Source organism: Ilyonectria robusta, assembly GCF_021365365.1.
Source record: "Ilyonectria robusta strain PMI_751 chromosome Unknown BGZ61scaffold_10, whole genome shotgun sequence".
Lineage (NCBI taxonomy): Eukaryota > Fungi > Ascomycota > Sordariomycetes > Hypocreales > Nectriaceae > Ilyonectria > Ilyonectria robusta.
This window is the reverse complement of record NW_025764444.1, coordinates 861,718-881,141: the sequence shown is the minus strand read 5'-3', so window position 1 is coordinate 881,141 and position 19,424 is coordinate 861,718. Positions and strand designations below refer to the sequence as shown.

The 19,424-nt window shown below is 56.3% G+C and overlaps 6 protein-coding genes across 6 annotated transcripts; 3 read left to right on the top strand and 3 right to left on the bottom strand.

Moving 5' to 3' along the window:
- Nucleotides 1-1,606: 1,606 nt before the first annotated feature.
- On the bottom strand, nucleotides 1,607-3,397 carry BGZ61DRAFT_532714 (uncharacterized protein; the record flags this gene model as incomplete). The annotated part of the gene is made up of 1 exon (XM_046253903.1): nucleotides 1,607-3,397. One exon carries the CDS (start codon nucleotides 3,395-3,397, stop codon nucleotides 1,607-1,609), a length of 1,791 nt encoding a protein of 596 aa, XP_046104302.1.
- A 2,535-nt stretch (nucleotides 3,398-5,932) lies between these two features.
- BGZ61DRAFT_478250 (linker histone H1 and H5 family-domain-containing protein) lies at nucleotides 5,933-6,933 on the bottom strand (the record flags this gene model as incomplete). Its single annotated transcript, XM_046248998.1, has 5 exons — nucleotides 5,933-6,073; nucleotides 6,125-6,506; nucleotides 6,587-6,609; nucleotides 6,787-6,813; nucleotides 6,877-6,933. The coding sequence occupies 5 exons, from the start codon at nucleotides 6,931-6,933 to the stop codon at nucleotides 5,933-5,935; spliced, it is 630 nt and encodes a 209-aa protein (XP_046104301.1).
- A 736-nt stretch (nucleotides 6,934-7,669) lies between these two features.
- On the top strand, nucleotides 7,670-8,247 carry BGZ61DRAFT_33550 (uncharacterized protein). Its single transcript, XM_046238988.1, has 2 exons — nucleotides 7,670-7,772; nucleotides 7,831-8,247. The coding sequence occupies exons 1-2, from the start codon at nucleotides 7,721-7,723 to the stop codon at nucleotides 8,058-8,060; spliced, it is 282 nt and encodes a 93-aa protein (XP_046104300.1). The 5' UTR covers nucleotides 7,670-7,720; the 3' UTR covers nucleotides 8,061-8,247.
- Nucleotides 8,248-11,350: 3,103 nt separating this feature from the next.
- BGZ61DRAFT_352244 (uncharacterized protein) lies at nucleotides 11,351-14,499 on the top strand (the record flags this gene model as incomplete). Its single annotated transcript, XM_046240411.1, has 3 exons — nucleotides 11,351-12,733; nucleotides 12,781-13,219; nucleotides 13,271-14,499. The coding sequence occupies 3 exons, from the start codon at nucleotides 11,351-11,353 to the stop codon at nucleotides 14,497-14,499; spliced, it is 3,051 nt and encodes a 1,016-aa protein (XP_046104299.1).
- Nucleotides 14,500-17,050: 2,551 nt separating this feature from the next.
- Nucleotides 17,051-18,082, bottom strand: BGZ61DRAFT_352330 (uncharacterized protein; the record flags this gene model as incomplete). The annotated part of the gene is made up of 1 exon (XM_046240419.1): nucleotides 17,051-18,082. The coding sequence occupies one exon, from the start codon at nucleotides 18,080-18,082 to the stop codon at nucleotides 17,051-17,053; it is 1,032 nt and encodes a 343-aa protein (XP_046104298.1).
- Nucleotides 18,083-18,176: 94 nt separating this feature from the next.
- Nucleotides 18,177-19,015, top strand: BGZ61DRAFT_33510 (uncharacterized protein). The gene has a single exon (XM_046238987.1). The coding sequence runs from the start codon at nucleotides 18,270-18,272 to the stop codon at nucleotides 18,855-18,857; it is 588 nt and encodes a 195-aa protein (XP_046104297.1). The 5' UTR covers nucleotides 18,177-18,269; the 3' UTR covers nucleotides 18,858-19,015.
- Nucleotides 19,016-19,424: the final 409 nt, after the last annotated feature.

The following is a 19,424-nucleotide window of genomic DNA, read 5'->3' as shown; positions in this document are numbered from 1 at the left end:
AGGGAATGTGTAATTGAGGAGGGATGACCTGGTAGACGGAAGTAGAGGGAGAAGAAAGGCGCAGGTGTAGGTGGAAGTGTAGGTAGAAGTGTAGGTGTAGGTCCAAGGCGGGCGTTCAGAATGGCTGCGGAGTTGTCGTGATGGGGTCGTCTGGCAAACGCATGGATGAAAGGATGAATGGAAGCCCACTCGGAGGAAGCCCACTTGCGAGTGGGACGATGGACGATGGACGATGGCCGTTGGCCGTTGGTCGTTTCACTGCGCTGCGACGCGGTGCTTGCTCGTCGGGTGCCCAAATCCCATTCCGCGGCCGGCTCGATTCACAGCCTCGTTGTTGGGGTCCTTTTTATCGAATAAATGGCTCTCTCTCTCTCTCTCTCAATTCCGCCGTCCGTCGTCTGCTTTAAATACCGCGGGACGAGGACGAGCACGCAGTCGTCGACAGCTGGTCAACCGGCGTCCGTTTGCGCCGTCGTCACGTCGTCACGTCTCCTTTCTCCCGCGTGTGAGTCGTGTCGTGATGGCAGACCGACTCTTCGTGGGTGTTGACGGGTGATTTGATTAACCGACTGTATCATGAGAGGAACAGAAACAGCTGCCCTTTCCGCTCTCACCGACACACACAGACACGCAGACACGCAGACACACAGACACACACACGGAGGACCGAGGACGGCCACACCTCACTCACCCAGTATCACCCATTCCCCATTATAGTTGCCCATTATAGTTACCCATTATCCATTATCCATTCCCCATTGCCCATTATTACCCACTCCCACAACCCACCCCGTAACCGTAGCCGCTGCCCGTAGCCGGAGCCCAAACGCCAACCAGCAGGGTGCACAAGACATGGAAGCACAGGTGGAGCCCCGGTTCCTCACCTTACGTATGAGCAATGGTGGGATGTGATGTGGGATGGAAAGATGGAACCTCGCTAGAAAACACCGCCCGCAAAACAAGTCCCCTGGCGAGCACTGCATCCCCAGGAGTCTGTGCTGCCCCCCAGCCATGGATGAGCTCTCCTGTCACCACCCCATGTCCCAAATCCCATGTACAGCACCAGTCAAGAGACCAGTCAAGAGGCCAGCCAGGCCTGGTCATCGCCATATCATATGCTACGGACAGTCCGCGGAATGAGTCCTCACAATCGCCCGCCGGCTGTCACGGCTCGTTCGGGTAACTCCAAGCAATGGCCACGGACCCTCGCTATCAAGTGTGAGTGGGGGTGAGAAGAGGCCACCAGAACCGAGGCGGGACGGACCATCTGAAGTTCTGAAGCTCGGTTTCCATATAAGAGTTGGACAGGTAAAAGGTCAAAATCACCTCTCTTCCCTCGTCAACTTCGTATAAGACTGCCATCACAATCATCTACAATACAACCTTCCTGATAGCGCCCTCGGCGCAAGAATAAAAGCCAGGACCATATCTCTACAATGCCAACCCCAAGAACGCCGTCTGTACAATCATCATTTGCCCTTCACCCTCGCACAATCCACAGTGTCCGAGTACAACCTGTGTCGCAACATATGCTTGCTCCCCTCAGTCTCCTAGCACACGCAAACACTCCCACGGATATGCGCGGGGCCAATACATGGCCTACGTCTCATACGAGTTTCCCCCGCAGTGCGTCAACTTCCCGCTGCAAGGCATCAAGATCGGCCAAGATGTTCACGCCCTTTCCTGCATCACCTGCCGAGTGCGGAGATGCAGGATCTGTATTAGCACCTGCGCTATCCAGAGCCGCGGGATTGCCCTCTTCTAGTAGTCTCTGCTCTGTCCTGGGCACCCCATCCACGCTGGTCCTCTTGTAGGGCGCGTCCATGCTACCCCGACTGCTACCTCGATGTCGTCGTGGGGGTGGCGGCGGTGCAATGCCACTGTGCGGGTGCGGTTTCGCCTCGGCAGACGTGCGTCGGCTGTTGCTGTCCATGCTCCTCACACTTGCAGGACGTCGGACGGATATGTTACGCGCCGGCGGTGGCGGAGGGGCCGATACCTTATAATTTCCTAGCTGGGCATCGCGAGACGGCGCTGCGTTAACTGAGGTTGTGGCGGTGGGTCTGTCGGCTTCCGAGTGCGGGTCGGATGAGGTGGATGTTTGACTCATAGCCGCGTCGATAGAGGCGGCAACGGCCGGCGGTACTTGTGTCGATGGTCTTGACCCATGGTAAGACCTTCGAGGAGGTGGTGGGGGAATCGGCGAGTGAGGGTCATGGCGATTTCGTTCGCTTTTGGACCGTATCGACGACGACCGGGACGGCATCTCGTCGTCGTGGTATTTAGGTAGTGGTTGCCCCTCTTTCGAGATGCTCGTAGCGTAGGCTTTGCTCTCTGCCCTGGCATGACCTCTTCGCGGCGGCGGCGCAGGTCCCGTCTTTCGACCACTGCCCGGAGTCGTCTGGGAGGCATGCGCATCGGCCTCTGGGATCTTGCCGACTGATTCCCGGTCAAACGGCGATTCAGAGTCGTCCTCAAAGCTCTTCCGGTGTGGTGCTGGAGGCAGCGGCTTGTTTATATCAGAGGGCGACTTGGGCCGGAGTGCATCGGAAGAACCGTACTCTCCTCCCAGTTCCATCTTGATAGACTTTCCATGGCGAGAGCTCGGTGGTGGCGGAGGTTTCTTGTCTCTGTTTATCCGAGCCGATACACTCGAATCGGAAAGGCTGCCTGGGTCTAAATCATCATCCGGGGTATCCGAAGTGTCACGAGAAATAAGTGAGACTTCGTGAATCTCGCTACCAGGATTCCGGCCGTCCTTGGAGCCGTCGTAAGTTGATGATATGGACACTGAAGAGGAGTCCGCTGCGGTTTTCTGGGATGCGGGCATCAAATGTTGTGTCCTTGGAGGCGTTGAATGTATGCCCCCCGAGTTTCCAGTCATGAGCAGGCGCTTGAATGAGTTTACGTCCAAGGACCTCCTGGCGGCCTTGAGACTGTCACCCTCCTCCCGCCGATCCTGCTCCGGTTTGTGATCCGCCCTTACCTTCTCCAGGTCTCGCAATGTCTTGCTAAACGGGTTGGCTGGAACTCGACTCCCAATCGTTGGTGGGGGCGGGGCAGCGGTAGGTACGATCTCGCGATCGCTGTCGTCGGAGGACACTGCGTCAAACGGGTCGTTGACCCCGATATGCCCGGGGCCAGAGGCGGCGAGCGGTTGCGCCGTAAAAGGCCATTCGGGAGAGTCGGGAGAAAGAGGTGGTGGTGAGAGAACGCGGACCTTCTTGACCGGCTTCGATTTTTTGTCGACGACCGAAGGATCCGCAAGACCGAATGAGGTGTCTATGGTATCGAGCGGAGGAAAGCGAGTAGCCGCAAGATTGGTAGTGGCTGGAATAAAGGCCGTTGTGGTTGCGGTGGGAGCAGTCTTCTTGCGGAACGGGTTGGATGAGGCCATGATGAGCGGCGGCAGTCTCTTTTACTCTACCGCAGCTGTGGCAGCTGGTCGTGTGTTTGTGTGACTGGAAGGGGGAGGTATGAACAAAGAATGGGACTCTGGACGCGGTGGCAGGTCAAGGCGCATGCGAACGAAGCCAGCCCGCCATCTTCGGCAGCGCCGGTGGAAGAGCTTGGAGTCGGGGTTGTCGGAGTTGTCGTCAACCGGGGTTGGAGGGGGTGGGTGCGGGATCAGGAAAGCGAGGCACCGAGATGCGCAGTGCTTGCGTACGCTCCGACTCACTTGCGAGTCTCGGAAGCAGAAGATGGAGATGGTCTCGAACAAGCTCCAGGCTGCAGGCCAGCGATCAAAGAACGAGCAAAGACGAGACTGAGACGCGACGCTCAAGGGTCTGCGCACACGAGAATCAGGCACAGGTACGAAACGAGGCGCAAGCTCCGGGCTAAGGCACCACTCTGATGTCAGCCCCGGAAGTATCGGTCGTTTCTGGCGGGGACGGGGAGACGGGGAACGGGGGGCGCGGGATGTTTTTCTCTGTTGGCTGAGGACTGAGGATACGTGATACGTGATACGCGCCGACTTGCACTGACGCACTGGACGCCTGGACGGGTTTGGGGCGGCGCGTTCTGGAGGGTGAGGCTTGGCTCCCAAACGCTTTTTGCTTTATCGGGTCACCGCCAGGGGGGCGTGGGACGACGCCTTCACCCTTCACCGACGAGGAGGCGCGAGCAGAGGGATCGGAAGGACCAGACCAGAGGCCCAAGGCCAACGGCATGATGGCGCACGGGCCAGGTGGGAGGTCTGGTTTTGGAGGGGCGCTGACGTTGTTCCCCTACGAGGCAAGTACGTACTGTTCCCCACTCCTTCCTTCCACCTTCCACCTTTTGCACCTTGCTTCGTGCTTGCGGCGGCAGGTACGCTGGCCCTCCCGTCAGGCATGTGAGATACCTGGCATGAGCCTAAGGTGCGAGCTAGGATGGAGCTGTAAAGTTCAAAGGAACCTTGAAGGGCCAACTGAGAAGTGATGCGGCACGTGAGCCGGTGACGAGATTGTTAACGCATCTCATGTCTCACCACACACCATCACCACCACTGCTGCTACTACCACCGCAGCCAGCCATCACGACCCCGCTCTATCCCGCAAGTCAGCCTTCGTATTCGGAGTCGAATATCTTTGCGTACGCTCCTCGCCACCCTTTATGGACGATACATAGAAAAGAGCTAGACCGGTGGCTCAATAGTCTGCGTCTTATCGTTCTTTGAGCCCAAGAAAATATCTTGTTGCGTTGTTAGATCAATGCATGTCGCAGTTTCCTCATCTCCCTCAGAGATTGATGCTATCTCATCATCACGCATATGATCCGACAAGTTGCGATTGCCCTTCTATTTTCACCCCTAGGGTGTTGGTATCTCATTCCACACGTATCTAGCTAGCGAGAACTAGTCCAGCGGACTTGAAGGGACTCGAGTGAACCGGACCCACAGGCCAACCGCTCTGTCAAAGCCCGTCATCAACCCAGTTGGGCACGAGGCCTCTCTCCAACAGTCAACCAGCCAGCCTCACCGAGTAATCAGGAATACACCAACTGCCATAACCACACGAGAGCACGGGCTATCCTTTCACTTTTCTCGTTCTAACTTCATTCTCTAGTCTCTAGAGCACCCACTTGCGCTCTAGATGACTCCCCATCTCTCTCGGGCGCATAATCCACTTACACGCCAGGATGGCGAAAATGCACCGCCAGCTCATACACCAGCTCCATGACCAACGCGATAGACGGGCGAGCGCGTCTCAATGCACAGCCCGTTTCCTCCCAACACATCTCTCTATCTGTCGCAACCTGTCCTTGGCAACCTCATTTCCCATGAGTCGCCAGACCGCGACTATCACTCTCCAACTCGGGGCTAGACCTCAAGGTGAGAATATTCGGACCCACGCGATGCCCCTGACCAAAGACGAGACACGCCTCGTCGCCAATTTATGTAAACAAACCCTAAGGACCGCGTTGAGCAGACACACACACATTGTCAATGACGGAACCGAAGTGAACCAGAAATATTCGTTGCATCTCATTGCAAAACTGAACCAGAAAGAAAACGACTGTGGTATAATGATCCCCACCCGTCCCGTCCCAACGCGCGCACACATCGCACCGCAGCAAAACCAAGAGCCTCTCTGAAAAAGACGCGCCCGTCACCCACAGAATGGCTCTCTGATCCGGCACACCGTGTAAAAATCGTCATGCCATATATGATATAGTACAGAGGACATTACTTTCAAAGAACTGACCCTCATCTCTGGCGCACAACCCGTCTCCCGTGTCTCAAGAGACGCCCGAGGGTTGGAAAAAAGGTACAGATGCGAACGCCGTCGTATCCCTGTGCGCGCGCAATCAAAACACAAACAACATTCCCGCGCTCCCGTTCAAAAACAGCAAAAATCCAGTAGCCCTGCTCTCATTGTCCTGCCCGTGAACAAATCCCGTAACGCCGTAATCGTCATTAAGAAGGTTTAGCATGCCAAGATGGGTTGCCTCATGCCTTGGCAGCAGCAGCCTTCTTTGGTGCGGCCGCCTTCTTGGGGGCAGCGGCCTTCTTTGCGGGCGCAGGCTTAGCAGCAGCCTTTGTGACACGGCCAGTCTTGGTCTTGGTCAGAGTAGTCTCGGGCTTCTCGGCCTGGTGGATGTGTTAACGTGGATCGGAATTGAAGAAAGGAATTCTTCTCACCTTCTTAGGGGCGGCCGCCTTCTTAGCAGGGGCCTTCTTCTCAGGAGCAGCCTCCTTCTTAGGAGCAGCCTTCTTGACGGGAGCCTTCTTCTCAGGCGCGGCCTCCTTCTTAGGAGCGGCGGCCTTCTTAGGGGCGGCAGCCTTCTTGGCAGCAGGCTTCTTCTCCTTGGGAGCGGCCTCCTTCTTGGCGACGGGCTTCTTCTCCTTCTTGGGCTCGGGCTTCTTCTTAGCCAGCTTGGTGCCACCGGAGGGACCCTTGGGCTGCTCAAAGGCACCCTTCTCAACACCCGCCTTCAAAGCCTTGTTGAAGAGCGAGTCGAACATGTTGTCCGTGACGTTGAGGGCGTTGTTGGCCTTGACATACTTCTTAAGAGACTGACGGCTGTGAGAGGGTCAGCGACTGATGCGATGAGATGAAATGCGCGGCGACATGGGTGGCGCTGTGCAGTGGAGGAATCTTACCTGGAGCCATTGCGGTCCTTGAGCTGTTGCGGTGAAAGGCGCGTCAGTAAGAATGATCATCGCGAGGGGTAATAAAAAATTACGACAGGACGCGGGCGGGCGGGCGATCATGGCGATGGCCTCAATCCGCGACCGTGAGAGTGAGGGAACGCGCGGCACAAGACGCGCTGGGAGAACAACAAAAAAGGACAAGAACATACGTTGGCAATGGCATCAGTGATCATGTCCTAGAGTAAAAATGTCAGCGACTTGTCCCAGTAAAAACCGCGTCTGGATTGAGATGAGCTTACCTGGTAGCTGGCATGGCCAGACTTCTTGGAGGTGGAGGCGGCCTTGGTGGGAGCCATTTCGACGAGCGTGTAAGTGGGTGAGCGGGGTGGAAGAGAGAAGTGTCGTTGCTGGAAGATGACCGAGCGGTAGGCGACGGAGAAGAGGCTTCGAGAAAGTTTGAGAGACGTTGAATCAAATGGCGAGCAGAGTCGAACAGCGTAACCTCGTCGGGCGCGTGGAGGGGATGGGGCTTGTTTATATATCGGGCGGGGGCAGGACCGCAATCAGTAGCTCTTGCTCTGGCCTGCGCTCCTGCGAGCGACCCGGCTCCAGCTTTGTGCTCAGGCTCTGTGCTCTTCCCACCTCACCTGCAAGTGCCACCTGCCCCTCCGGGGGGCACAGCAAGCGCCACACCATGGACTGGACACATCCCTGCGCAGGCGTGCACATCCGCGTGCACATCCCCTGCACCGGCCAAGACGGGCTAGCCCACTCCGGTTATGCTCTAAAGCTCTGCTCGGAGCCCCTCCATCTCTGCATAACTCGCCTGCACAGCGCGCACAACACCTGCCAAGCGCCCGCCCGCACTAGTTCGAGCCCCCACTAATCAGCTTCAGCCACAACAGGCCTTGCGATGCCAAGCAGACCCCGACCGCGATATGGTCTAAGTTAAATGGGGCCCGAAAATGCCAAATAATACATGCGGCGTGACCAATTTTCTGATTGGCCAGCCCCGACATCACCTCGGGTGAGGTGTACCAGTCTGTGATCTTGGTCTGGCAGAATGGGCGAGGACGTCGTCCCCCCGAGCATCCGTTTCCCTCGATTCTCGCGCTTCTCGACCGACCCTCCTTTACGATTTCCATGAGTCATTTTCTAACGGCCCTTGCGAGTTTGCTCCAAGGTTTTGCGCTAGGTCGCCGCGCCGGGATTCGCAGAGTTGTTGGCTGCCGCTGACGAGGCATCCCCAACAGGGTGCCGTCTGGATGGCGCATCGTCACGGCCATTGCCCATTGTCGCATCCGAGATTGCTGCACCTCCAGCGCCTTCCGTCTCCTCGCGCTGTTTGTCAATGGGTTGGTGGGTGTCGGGACTTGTCGGTGACTGTGTTTTGGTGTTGCTCCGACTTGTTTCGGCTGTGAAATCGCCCGAAATCCCCAAAGTCACTCAGATGTTGGATCGCGACACTGCGCGTCGCATCTGAAGCTATCCACACTCTGCCGCACTCCCAACAACCACCCACCATTCATCACGCCAGTCACTGAATTTACCCATTTTATCGTTTTGGGTGTGCGTGCATGCATCTTCGGGACAATTTTACAATTTTAAATGGACATGAAGGCCTTCGCTGATGGCCAGGGAGCTCGTAGATGCCAGGTCACGACTTACACGGTCGGACGGGCGTCATGGGACCAGAGTTGGCCACTTCCCCGCCACCAAGATTTCCTCCCACACAAGAAGTCACCTGTCACTAGTATAACTCGAGTGAGCTTCCTTCATCATCTGGACATTATCTTGCACTTGATTACAAATTTATCACGGTGTTGCTGAGTGTTGGGGACATTGCCACAGTTAACGATGCGTCAGGCTGAAGCAGTCGGTCAGCCTGATAATCCACCAGCTCAACTGATCCAATGTCCACCACAAGAACAATCGGTGCCATTCAGAGACGCGTCAAATGTTCACATATGTTAACCAAGAACTAAACTGAACGTGATGGTTACGAAATGCACGCCTCCGTTGAATCCCGTGGTCCGGCGCGTGCTATCAGGCACCGAGCAAGACCCTCGCTCGTAAGCCAAATCATTAGCCGCGTCAGCTGTTCATCCAGATATTTGGATAAAGTCGAGTGCACCCTAATTTCAACTCGTACAGGAACCAGGCTGTCTCTTCCACTGCAGAGAGGCTGGCCATCTAAAAGCCTGCCTGTCGGGCCTTCGTGACGTTTAGGGGACGCGCCTATCCCAGGTTCTAAAAACAACTTTAATATGAGTTGGACCTTCTTTTACTCCACTGGCTAGGGCATGGGTCTTAATGATTGACATGCCTCAAGGATCCTTCGATCGTTGCGAACGAGTGTATGAATGATTGTCCAATACCCTCTTAAGAATCAGTGAGCATGCCATACTAAGCGGGGTCGCGCCTTACTAGATATGGTTTATTGGTGGGAGATGCACTTAGTGCGGACAGGGCCGGCGACAGGGAGAGTCTGGGTTACCCTACAGTTTGGACTTAAAGGAGGGCCTTTGGCTAATACCAGCTGAGGGAATAAATTGATTGAAGGACGGAAATATTTGATCAAAAGGCGCAAATAAGGGTTATTAAGTAAAATAACTATGTATTGCTCGTTGTAAATGGAGATCCTTGTTTGTGAGGATGGCAACTTACACCAATGCAGATAAACGGCAAGCCCATCCACAGATCTTGCAACCCAAAACCAACACCAAGTAAATTCTAAACTAGTGGTTCCCCCCTTCGCATGCCGATTTGTTTGACGAGAAATACGGCGCTTTAAAGGGTGCTGGCGTGTTCGTGGTCGATTCATGACGTGATGAGTGATAATAGCGCTGAGCGGACACCAAACCCGAGACCATAAATCATCATCCCTGCATGTGATAAGAGAAGCCTGGAGGCAGTAAGATGAATAGTACTCACCCGCGACTGAAAAGCCCGAGTTCGTGGCAAAGGCAAGGAGTAGCGATCCGATGAATTGTGGTGACAAACTGGCCTTGACACTCCCAAGATTAAGAAAGATTTGACTTTTGAAGTATTCGATGACGATACGAAGAAGCGCAGGCAGGATGAAGAATAAAACAACGAGATTAACAAGAGCGACTTCACTGATGATCCCATTTTTCTGCTTCGGATATTAGGATAAAAATCGAAATGCATCAGGCACAGTGATGGATCGAGGGCAAAGCTGACTTATATGGCAACATGAGCTGAAGAGCATGTAGGATAGGCGATATGAACTTTTGCGTGATCGTAGGGAAAGTCCCAGCGGGTCTGCGGGCAAGGTCAGTGTAGAAGCCAAAGTGGTCGGGATTCCCCCTACGGGCTCGCATCGTCACGGTACTCTGGGTCGGGTTCTCTGTAGGGCATGACGAGGATGGCGTTGGAAAGAGTTTCTGAATCTGGCCCCATGATATACTCACTGAACCGGTCTCTGAAGACTTCAAGTCCCTACAAGTAAGTCTCGTACTCTTTGGGGGTGACATCTTTCCCAACCCCCCTGGTTTATTCGTCAAGGATATCCTGAAAGGAAACCCGGAGAAGCTCTGATGGATATTTTCGAATGTGTGTGACACAATGTAGTGAGGATCGTCCAGACTGCGACCAAACTGGCCCACCATCTCGAATTTCCTATCCCAGGCGTCAGTCAAGAATTAATACGCAGTTCAGAGGATCCATACGGCGAGTTGGCTGGTATTGCCTTCGTCGAGGTGGAGTCGAAGCTTGGTCGCAAAGACAAGAGCCCGCTGCAGGGGTGTGGGTGCTCGTACACTTCCAGCAACTGCATTATAAAACAGCTAGCATGCGGCTGGAGGCAAAAGTAGGGTAAACTCGTACAGTCTCCGTTAATGGAGAAATCTGGCCAGTCGTGGTCAGCTAGGGAAGTGCCAGCGCCTGGGGGGGCTCTGATAGCGATCTCCGCGCTGATTGACCGGGAAGTGAACGTCAATCCATTGGTGCGTAGGCTATTCGGGTGATGTAAAGGAAGTCATTTTGGTCTTGCCCACAATCACTGCTCCGAGGTCAATGAGCTTCTTGATGTGTTCGGCGCTCTCTCCATCCGGACCGGAGAGCTCGGTCCACGGCCTACTCGTCATGGTCAATTGAGTGCCTTCAAGACGGAAGATATCCTTTCTGCCCATTAGCTAGCCTTATCGACTGAGGACATAGTGTTGCAAGTTCGCAGTACCCGTGCCCCGGCGTACAGCTCCGCATTGCACAGCTCTGCATTGTACGAGGGAGGCCAAAGCCGTTGCCAAGCCACATCTGACGCCACACATCTGACGCCACATGCGGGCGCAGCGTGGATGCCCAGCTCACCCTACCTACCTACTCACCCTAATCCTTGCTCGGCTCCGGGAGAGCTCATCCGGCTCACGCGATTGGCTCGCTGGCTGGAACTGATCGCGCATTTACCAACGGATGCCCAGAAAGTCGGAAGGACCACAACGAAAAGGCCAGCGAGGCAGGAGAGGGTACCAAGTATTTCCGGGAATCGAATCACCACGAACTACAGGACATCCCCGTGCGCTTCACCAGCGACCAGCGACCAGCATACGAGACCATGTTCGCCTTTCCTACCGTATGAGCCTCTGGATTTTGTCTTTCAGCGTCTCTTTGCTGTCCCGCCCTATCATCAGCCACCGGCCGACCAACGAACACCGACCCCAACGTGCCCCACGTACTCCTTAACCCGGCGCATGCTCGTCCGATAGATAGCACCTGCGATCCTCCATCCTCCTGGCATTTTCCATCTTCACCATGGCCGAATATGCCCAGTACCACGCCCTCGGCCAGGGCGAGGTCATCGACCCCAACGACCCCAACCGAACCTCTCAGCCTGCGCCTCAGCAATTTCAACATCCCGTAGCGCCAAACCCCTACCAGCAACAAGCTCCTCCAGCTCCGGGCTACGGCGGACCCCAATATCTCGGTGGCCAGCACGCTCCTCCTCCCATGACCGGATCTCCCGCCCCAGGCCCGGGTTACGGATATGCACCTCCTCAAGATCATGCCTACCACCAGGCCGGTCAGCCTCCTCCCTCCGCAGATGCTTCGCTGGCCGCGCAACTGGGAGGAATGAACTTGGGAGACGGGCATGGCACCGCAAGGAGAAAGAAGAAGGACCGCCATGCCTACCACAATGTTGAACCCACGGGCTCTTCGCAGGCGTTCAATGGCATGCCTCCTCCAGGATCTCCTGCAACTCAGTTCCTCAACACAGCGGCCGCCCCGAGCTTTGGTAGCCAATTCGGAAGCCCTCAAGGCACCCCCCAGGGCACCCCCAGGATGGCCAACGCAAGCCAATTCTCGGCCCCCGGCGCCGGTGCCTACGGACCAGGACCCTCTGTAGACCAGAGCGGAATCAGTCATGCTGCCAACGTCGCGGCAGGAGGGTCCACTGCCTCTCCAGAGGATTTGCCCAGTGTGCCAGCATCACGAGATATTATCCAGCAGCACTACCTCAAGAACGTTTACCCTACCTTCGAGCGACACGTCCCCCCGCCTTCGACCGTCTCATTCGTTGCCTTCGACCAGGGCAACTCCTCTCCGAAATACACCCGCCTCACTTTCAACAATATCCCATCCACGACCGAGGCCCTCACTGCTACTGGCCTTTCTCTGGGGATGCTATTGCAGCCACTGGCTCCTCTCCAGCCTGGCGAGGCCGAGATTCCAGTGCTCGACTATGGAGATGTTGGTCCCCCTCGATGCAGGCGATGTCGCGCTTACATGAACCCTTTCATGATGTTCCGATCTGGCGGCAACAAGTTTGTTTGCAACCTCTGCTCATATCCCAACGACACCTCGCCCGAATACTTTTGCGCCACCAGCCCTCAGGGCGTTCGAGTCGACCGGGATTCGCGACCCGAACTTCACCGTGGTACCGTGGAATTTGTGGTACCAAAGGAGTACTGGACCAGAGAACCGGTTGGTCTGCGATGGCTGTTCCTGATCGATGTCACTCAAGAGGCCTATAATAAGGGATTCGTCGAGGCCTTCTGCGAAGGTATCCTCGTCGCTTTGTATGGAGGCGAGGATCAGGAGAAGGACGAAAATGGAGAGCCAAAGCGAAGGATACCAGAGGGTGCCAAGGTCGGATTTGTCACCTACGACAAGGACATTCACTTCTACAACGTCAACGTAAGTTTTGTCATCCACCGAAGAATACAGGTGCTAATAGCAGCCAGCCCGCTCTTGATCAAGCTCAAATGATGATCATGCCCGACCTGGAGGATCCCTTCGTACCCCTGAGCGAAGGTCTCTTTGTCGACCCTTACGAGTCCAAGGAGGTCATCATGTCCCTCCTGACACGCTTGCCCGATATGTTCTCCGTCATCAAGAACCCCGAGCCAGCCCTGCTTGCGGCTCTAAACTCGGCTCTTGCTGCGCTTGAGGGTACTGGAGGCAAGGTGGTTGCTTCATGCTCCGCTCTGCCAACCTGGGGCCCTGGACGACTATTCATGCGCGACGATGGCAACCACCCAGGGGGCGAAATTGACAAGAAGCTCTATACCACTGAACACCCTGCTTGGAAGAAGGTGGCCGAGAAGATGGCAGCCGGCGGCGTTGGTGCCGATTTCTTCCTCGCTGCACCATCTGGTGGCTACCTAGATATTGCCACAATTGGTAAGTTAAGTCACATCTTTTTACAGTTTGTTGCTAATTGAACTCGCACAGGTCATGTTTCCGCCACCACTGGAGGAGAGACATTCTACTACCCCAACTTCATTGCTCCGCGAGACAGCCGGAAACTATCACTGGAGATCTCACACGCTGTGACTCGGGAGACTGGTTTCCAGGCATTGATGAAGGTTCGTTGCTCTACTGGTCTTCAGGTTTCAGCCTACCACGGCAACTTTATCCAACACACCTTTGGCGCCGACTTGGAAATCGGTGTCATTGATGCCGACAAGGCAATGGGAGTGTCATTTTCCTACGACGGCAAGCTAGATGCCAAGTTGGATGCCCACTTCCAATCCGCTCTCCTGTACACGACAGCTTCTGGTCAGCGCCGTGTTCGATGCTCCAATGTCATTGCTAGTGTCACCGAGACTTCGAAAGAATCGAATAATCGTGAGCAGGGCATTCGTGAGTGTCTAAAGTTTGTCGACCAAGACGCAGTTATCGGCATGCTGGCCAAGGAGGCGAGCACGAAGTTGGCAACGACCTCGAGCAATCTCAAAGATGTCCGCAACTGGCTCGGTGAAAAGGCCATCGATATTCTGGCCTGCCACAGAAAGCACTCTGCTCAGCAATACCCTCCTGGCCAGCTCGTCATGCCTGAGAGACTCAAGGAATTCTGCATGTACCTACTAGGTCTCATCAAGTGCCGCGCCTTTAAGGGCGGCATCGAGAACTCTGACCGAAGAGTCTACGAGATGCGAATGCTACGCTCCATGGGTGCTCTCGAGCTGAGCCTGTACCTGTACCCCCGCATGATCCCCGTCCACAACCTCCAGCCTGAGGATGGCTTCGCTGATCCTGAGACTGGCCATCTCAAGATGCCGCCAGCTATCCGCACGTCCTTCTCGCTCGTTGAGCCTGGCGGTGTCTATCTGGTCGATAATGGACAGCAATGCCTCTTGTGGTTCCACTCTCAAACGTCTCCCAACCTCATCTCGGACCTCTTCGGTGCAGACAAGGACTCCCTCAAGGCACTGGATGCTTACACGTCAGCGTTGCCCACGTTGGACACTCACCTGAATGCTCAGGTCCGCAACATCATCGAATTCCTCCGGTCGATGCGTGGATCCAAGGGCCTTACGATCCAGCTCGCCCGCCAGGGTATCGACGGCGCCGAATTCGACTTTGCGAGAATGCTAGTTGAGGACCGAAACAATGAGGCTCAGAGCTATGTGGATTGGCTTGTGCATATCCACAAGGGCGTCCAGTTGGAGGTAATTTGAACCCTAGTCCACAATACTTCACGCGATGAGCACATGCTAACAGGCCGTCTCTAGTTGAGCGGGCAACGGAAGAAGGAGGGCGATGAGCACTCGGCGGCAGCGTTGTCAAACTTTGCGGGTCTGAGGCCCTCGTACTGGTAAGCGGGAGTGGTGCCCGTCGATGCAACACAACACCTTGATACAACAAAATCAGCAATAATCTGAGGGTGCGGAGGGGGGAAGAGTTGGGTAGGGTAGTACGAAAAAGACAGCACCGGCGGGATCGTCAAGCCAACCCAACCGTTTCGCGAACAAAATAACTATATTCCCTGCGATGCCTGCTCCGTGCCGTCATTCCTGTGCCTATCCGCGCCAATCTGCTGTGGTATCCAAAGAGCATTTTGGGACTATCTCCCCAGCCCCTCAGGAACCATGTGTGCTCCTATTGATTCTTCTTTTACGTAACCTCACCTGCGTCCAGAACTATCCATCCTACCCTCGCCATCCCTAGCGGTCAGTCCGTCCGGCGGCTGCCTGCACCTCGCCTGGATGCGTGTCCACCCAGAGACAAGAGCGAGAGCGTGAGGGGTTTTTAGGGTCGGAGACACAAGCACCGACCTGTCATTTTTTTCTTTTTCCACGAGAGGGTCCTGGGCTCGTCCCAAGACTCGCACCGGCGGCGCGGTGAGGGTGCGTGAATGCCGTGGCCGGGTGGTGCAATCGCGATTTGTGGAACGAGACGAGGGGATCGTCGGGGCGCTGTCCGACGAACGATGGCGGTGGAGGAGAGCAGGGGCGCACAGGGCGTGATGAGGAAACGGGCCGGTTGTGGTGATGTACGGTTGGCTGCGGACGCAATATCTCGGGCTGGAACACACTCGGGACCGCGATGGATACACTCCAAGTGGCCCGCGGATGTGGTGCCCTGCAGTATACCAACCGCCTCGTACTCAAGACCAACGACACGCGCGCCATCTTGCCTAGTCCAGCTGGCTCGCGCACGCTGCGGCTGAAGAGGCCAGCTGAGGGGCCTCGTTACACGCGAGGACGAAGCGGAGAGGAGGCACTACTGCGATCGAGGGTGCGTGTCTCGCCCGGGGGGTGCGTTATCTTGCATTGGTGCGGTGGAGGAATGGGGATCGGGGAGGGACGGAGGGAGGCTTTTGTAAGGGTGGGCGTCTGATGCCGAGGGGAGAGAGGATTGATGCCGCCGAGGATGTTCGGCATATGTCTATGGCTATGGTGATGGCTTCATCATCAGCGTATCAAGCACACGGGGTCTCGGCGATAACCTGCCCAATGCCCACCTGCACCATCCCCGTCGTCAGCTCGCCATGACCGGCATCGACAACAACTTCGTTCGGCATCCTCGCAAGGCGGTCAGCGGCAGTGGGAAAACCTGCTTGTCTTGCGGTACCGGGTGGGGAAACGGGGCAAGTTGCATAGGCGCTTGCGTGCAGATGCGGTGGGCGGGAGCGATTGGCAACGCGGATTGGAGATTGGGGATTGAGGACGGCCAAGGGACTGGGGACACCCGCATTTCTGTGCATGTCGTGACCGAGGCTGGGCGGCATCTTGGCTTTTGGAGGTTTGGGGGCCGGCAAGGTGGAAATGGGCGGCCGGCGTTGGAATCAGTCCTTGCTGGAGAGTACGGAGCAAGACTGTTGGCGATGGCTTCACAGTGATGGCTACCTGGCATGCTGTGGTCACTTCCCAAGCGCATTCCAAATGCCGTTGTCAACACAAAGTCAGAGAATCAGAGCATGTCATCCCCACCACCGTGTAGTTAGAGTCGTCTCGGCCGAGTTTCACTCCGTCGATCTGCACATCAGAATCAAGATCCACTGACATCCCCCAGACGAGTCACGAGTAGACCGGGGTTACAGCACGAGGTAACAACACAACTCGTTGGACACATGAGCTAACAAGTACGAATACACCCAACACCCAATCGCCCACCCAACAATCCTGAATCCTTAGCCCTTGGGGTCCTTGGGAGGCACAGCCGCCTCACGGGACCCTTTGTCAAACCAACGCCCCGGGGTTTCACTCCCTCCGTTCACCAGAAGAAAAGAAAGAAAAGAAAAGAAAAGAAAAATGAAAAAAAGAAGCAGGAAATGGCGCCCAGCGACATGGCCAAAGCCACACTCGTCTGGCGATGCGCTCTCAAAAACCAACAGAAACACGCCCCCCGCATCCCGAATTGCTCCCGCATTGTTCCCGAATTGCTCCTTTCCCTTCGCGCCTGTAGAAACCTTGAAGCCCTGAAGCACTGCTGCCCTGCCGGCCGGTAGCTTGCGTCATGTGGTCCTCTTCTAAGCGCCCACCAGCGTTGGTTGACCGCCCAAATGCGGACAACTGCAGCAAAAAAAAAAAGAAAAAAAAAAGGAAACGTAACACAAGATCCCGTCAGTCCGGTGGGCTTCAAACCTGGGAAGCCACCTGGAAAGCCACCCTGCGATCCCATGCTGCTTGTGATCCTAGATTCCTCACCCGGACCCCCTTCCGATATTCGCCTCTCAGGCCCATGGCTATGCCAGGCCACGCGGTACAAGCTGAAGAAGCCCGCGAATCACGTTGTAATCATGCCGAGTCCGTACCGCGGGTCGGGCTGTCTCAAAACTCGGTCAACCTCGGCGGAGTTGAAAACATGCTCGAAGATGTGTCGGTCAGTCGGGGCGGAGCTGTGGCTTCGGGATGACCCTGACGAGCTCGATGATCCCGCCCGGGATTTCCCCTTGGAGCCGTGCTCTTTCTTGGCGATTTCGTCCAGGATATGTCGGGTCGTGCTCTGGAGAGGGTCTTCGAACACGAAGACGACGTAGGCGAATTGGCCGCGCAGGTCTGGGTCGAACAGGAAGACGTCGCGCCAGAGCTCGGCCAGCTCCTGGGGCGGGTTCCGATAGCCATTGCCCAGGCCAAAGTCGCCGATGATGACTCGGTCGTATCCATTGTACAGGCAGATGCGGAGGGCGCCGCGTAGCTTATCTCGCGTCATATCGCGCTCCTCCGCAAAGGAATACTTGGTGCCGTTGTCCTTGAGCTTAGGCCAGCGCGTTGGCGGGACTGAGACGACTGGCAGGTCGAACCAGCTATCCAACCTATCGTAGCGGTCGTGGGGCCCTCGGCAGACGACGACGGAATCGGATAGGATTCCGCCCTGCGAAGGAATTGGGTAATTGCTCGTTTCTTGAGAGTTGGGCCACGGGCTGCTGAGGGTTGCTGAGAGGTTGCTCCGTCGACAGAGCTTCTCCTCATATCCCACGCACCCCGTCTCCCAGTCTCCGCCGGGCCGCCTCTCGTTTGCGGCGCAGATGAAGGGAATCCGGACCCGTGGACCGCCAACGGCCTCGCTCGTTTGGGTATCCCCCCCGGCATAGGTCAATGCTTTCATGACCGGGTCACCCACCTCGATCAGGAAGTGTGGCGGGTGGGTGGTGGGCTTCTGCCGCTGAATGGCAAGCTGTAAGATGGGCTGGCGGTAGAGGTACGAGTAGGGAGGGAACATTTCCCCGTAGTTTTTCTTGACGAGTGGGATGAAATTTCTCTTGGTATCGGCGGCCACCTCTGATGGCCGCACCCGGCTCGATCTGGATGGAGCCATGTTGGCGATGGCGACGACGGCGTTGCTGGGATGTGGGGATATATGTCGTCACCAGAGGGCAGAGCCGCAGTGGGAGGCTTGCTGACCGGCGACGAGATGATGGTATATAGAAGCAGGGGTGTAGAGAGGAAAGGTAGGAGGCAGAGAGCGTGGGCAGCGTAAGTGAGCGACGGCACGGTATAGAAGTATGCTTGTGGATGGGATTTATGATGGGAGGAGATGGCTGCATTGCTCCACGCCGAAGGCGGCCAGGCTCTTATATGCACATTGGGCAGTGAATCTGCAAAAGCAACACCGTCAAAGGACTTTGTCACTGAACGGCATTCAGGCCTTCACTGACGTTGACTTGCTGCCCCAGGGCAAGCGAGAGGGGAAGGATGTCGACTGGCTGTGCGACCCAATATGTCCAAGATCTGAACCACTTGTTTTGGACAGGCTCGGTCAGAGGCGAGAAAACAGGCCAAACAGCCGGGCGAAGAGAAGAAAGCATGCCGGCTTTTATGGGTACGGGAAGCTCGGTGGTGCTTCGTTGGGTAGGTTTGTAAGTAGACTGGGGGACCTGTCGCTTGTCGACACAGCCCAGCACCCACATCGCGGCACACACATGAGGAACGCCAGGCGAGGCAAGACAAGGCAATGCAGTCAAGGCCAGTTCAATGCAAGACAAGCCAAGACAGGCAGGGACATGGACGGGGACGGGTACGGAGACGGGACCAGGGGTGGGCGACGGAAGAGACGCCTGGGCCCGCGAGTGAGCCCGTCTGAGCCCGTCTAAGCCCGCGCTGAGGAGTGAGGACGGCCTCACGGGAGACGAGTGGTATACCGGAAGACACTGGGAACAAGGGACTTGGGGATGCGCTCCGCGGGATACCAGAGACGCAAAACTGGCTGGCACAACGGGGGCGCTCCGGTATCCAAGTTGACGGGACGGGGGGGCTACACTGGGCGTCAAACTGTCGGGAACCGTGGAGCTGCTGCAAGATCTCACGGCAACACAGGCGGCGCCGCGATCTCACACGGAGCCAGTGGACGTCGTGGTTGGGCGGCTTGACGACCGGGACAGGGGACGACGGCCATATTCGTCGGGGCCATGAGACATTGCTGGCCGGGACATTGTTGCGAATCTAGATCTGTGGAACCCCGTCATCTCGCCTGGGCGAAGCTTGTGTGCACCGTGCCGTGCTGGGCCACCTCAGATTCCCAGCCCGGCATGTCCCATATAGCATCGAGGTGGGCAGCCGGGGCTAGGGAGGAGGATGTGAGATGCGGTCGAGTGTGTGTGGGGGTGTGATGCGTGAGGTGTGATGTGATGTGTGAAGTGGGAAGTGGGATGTGAGATGTG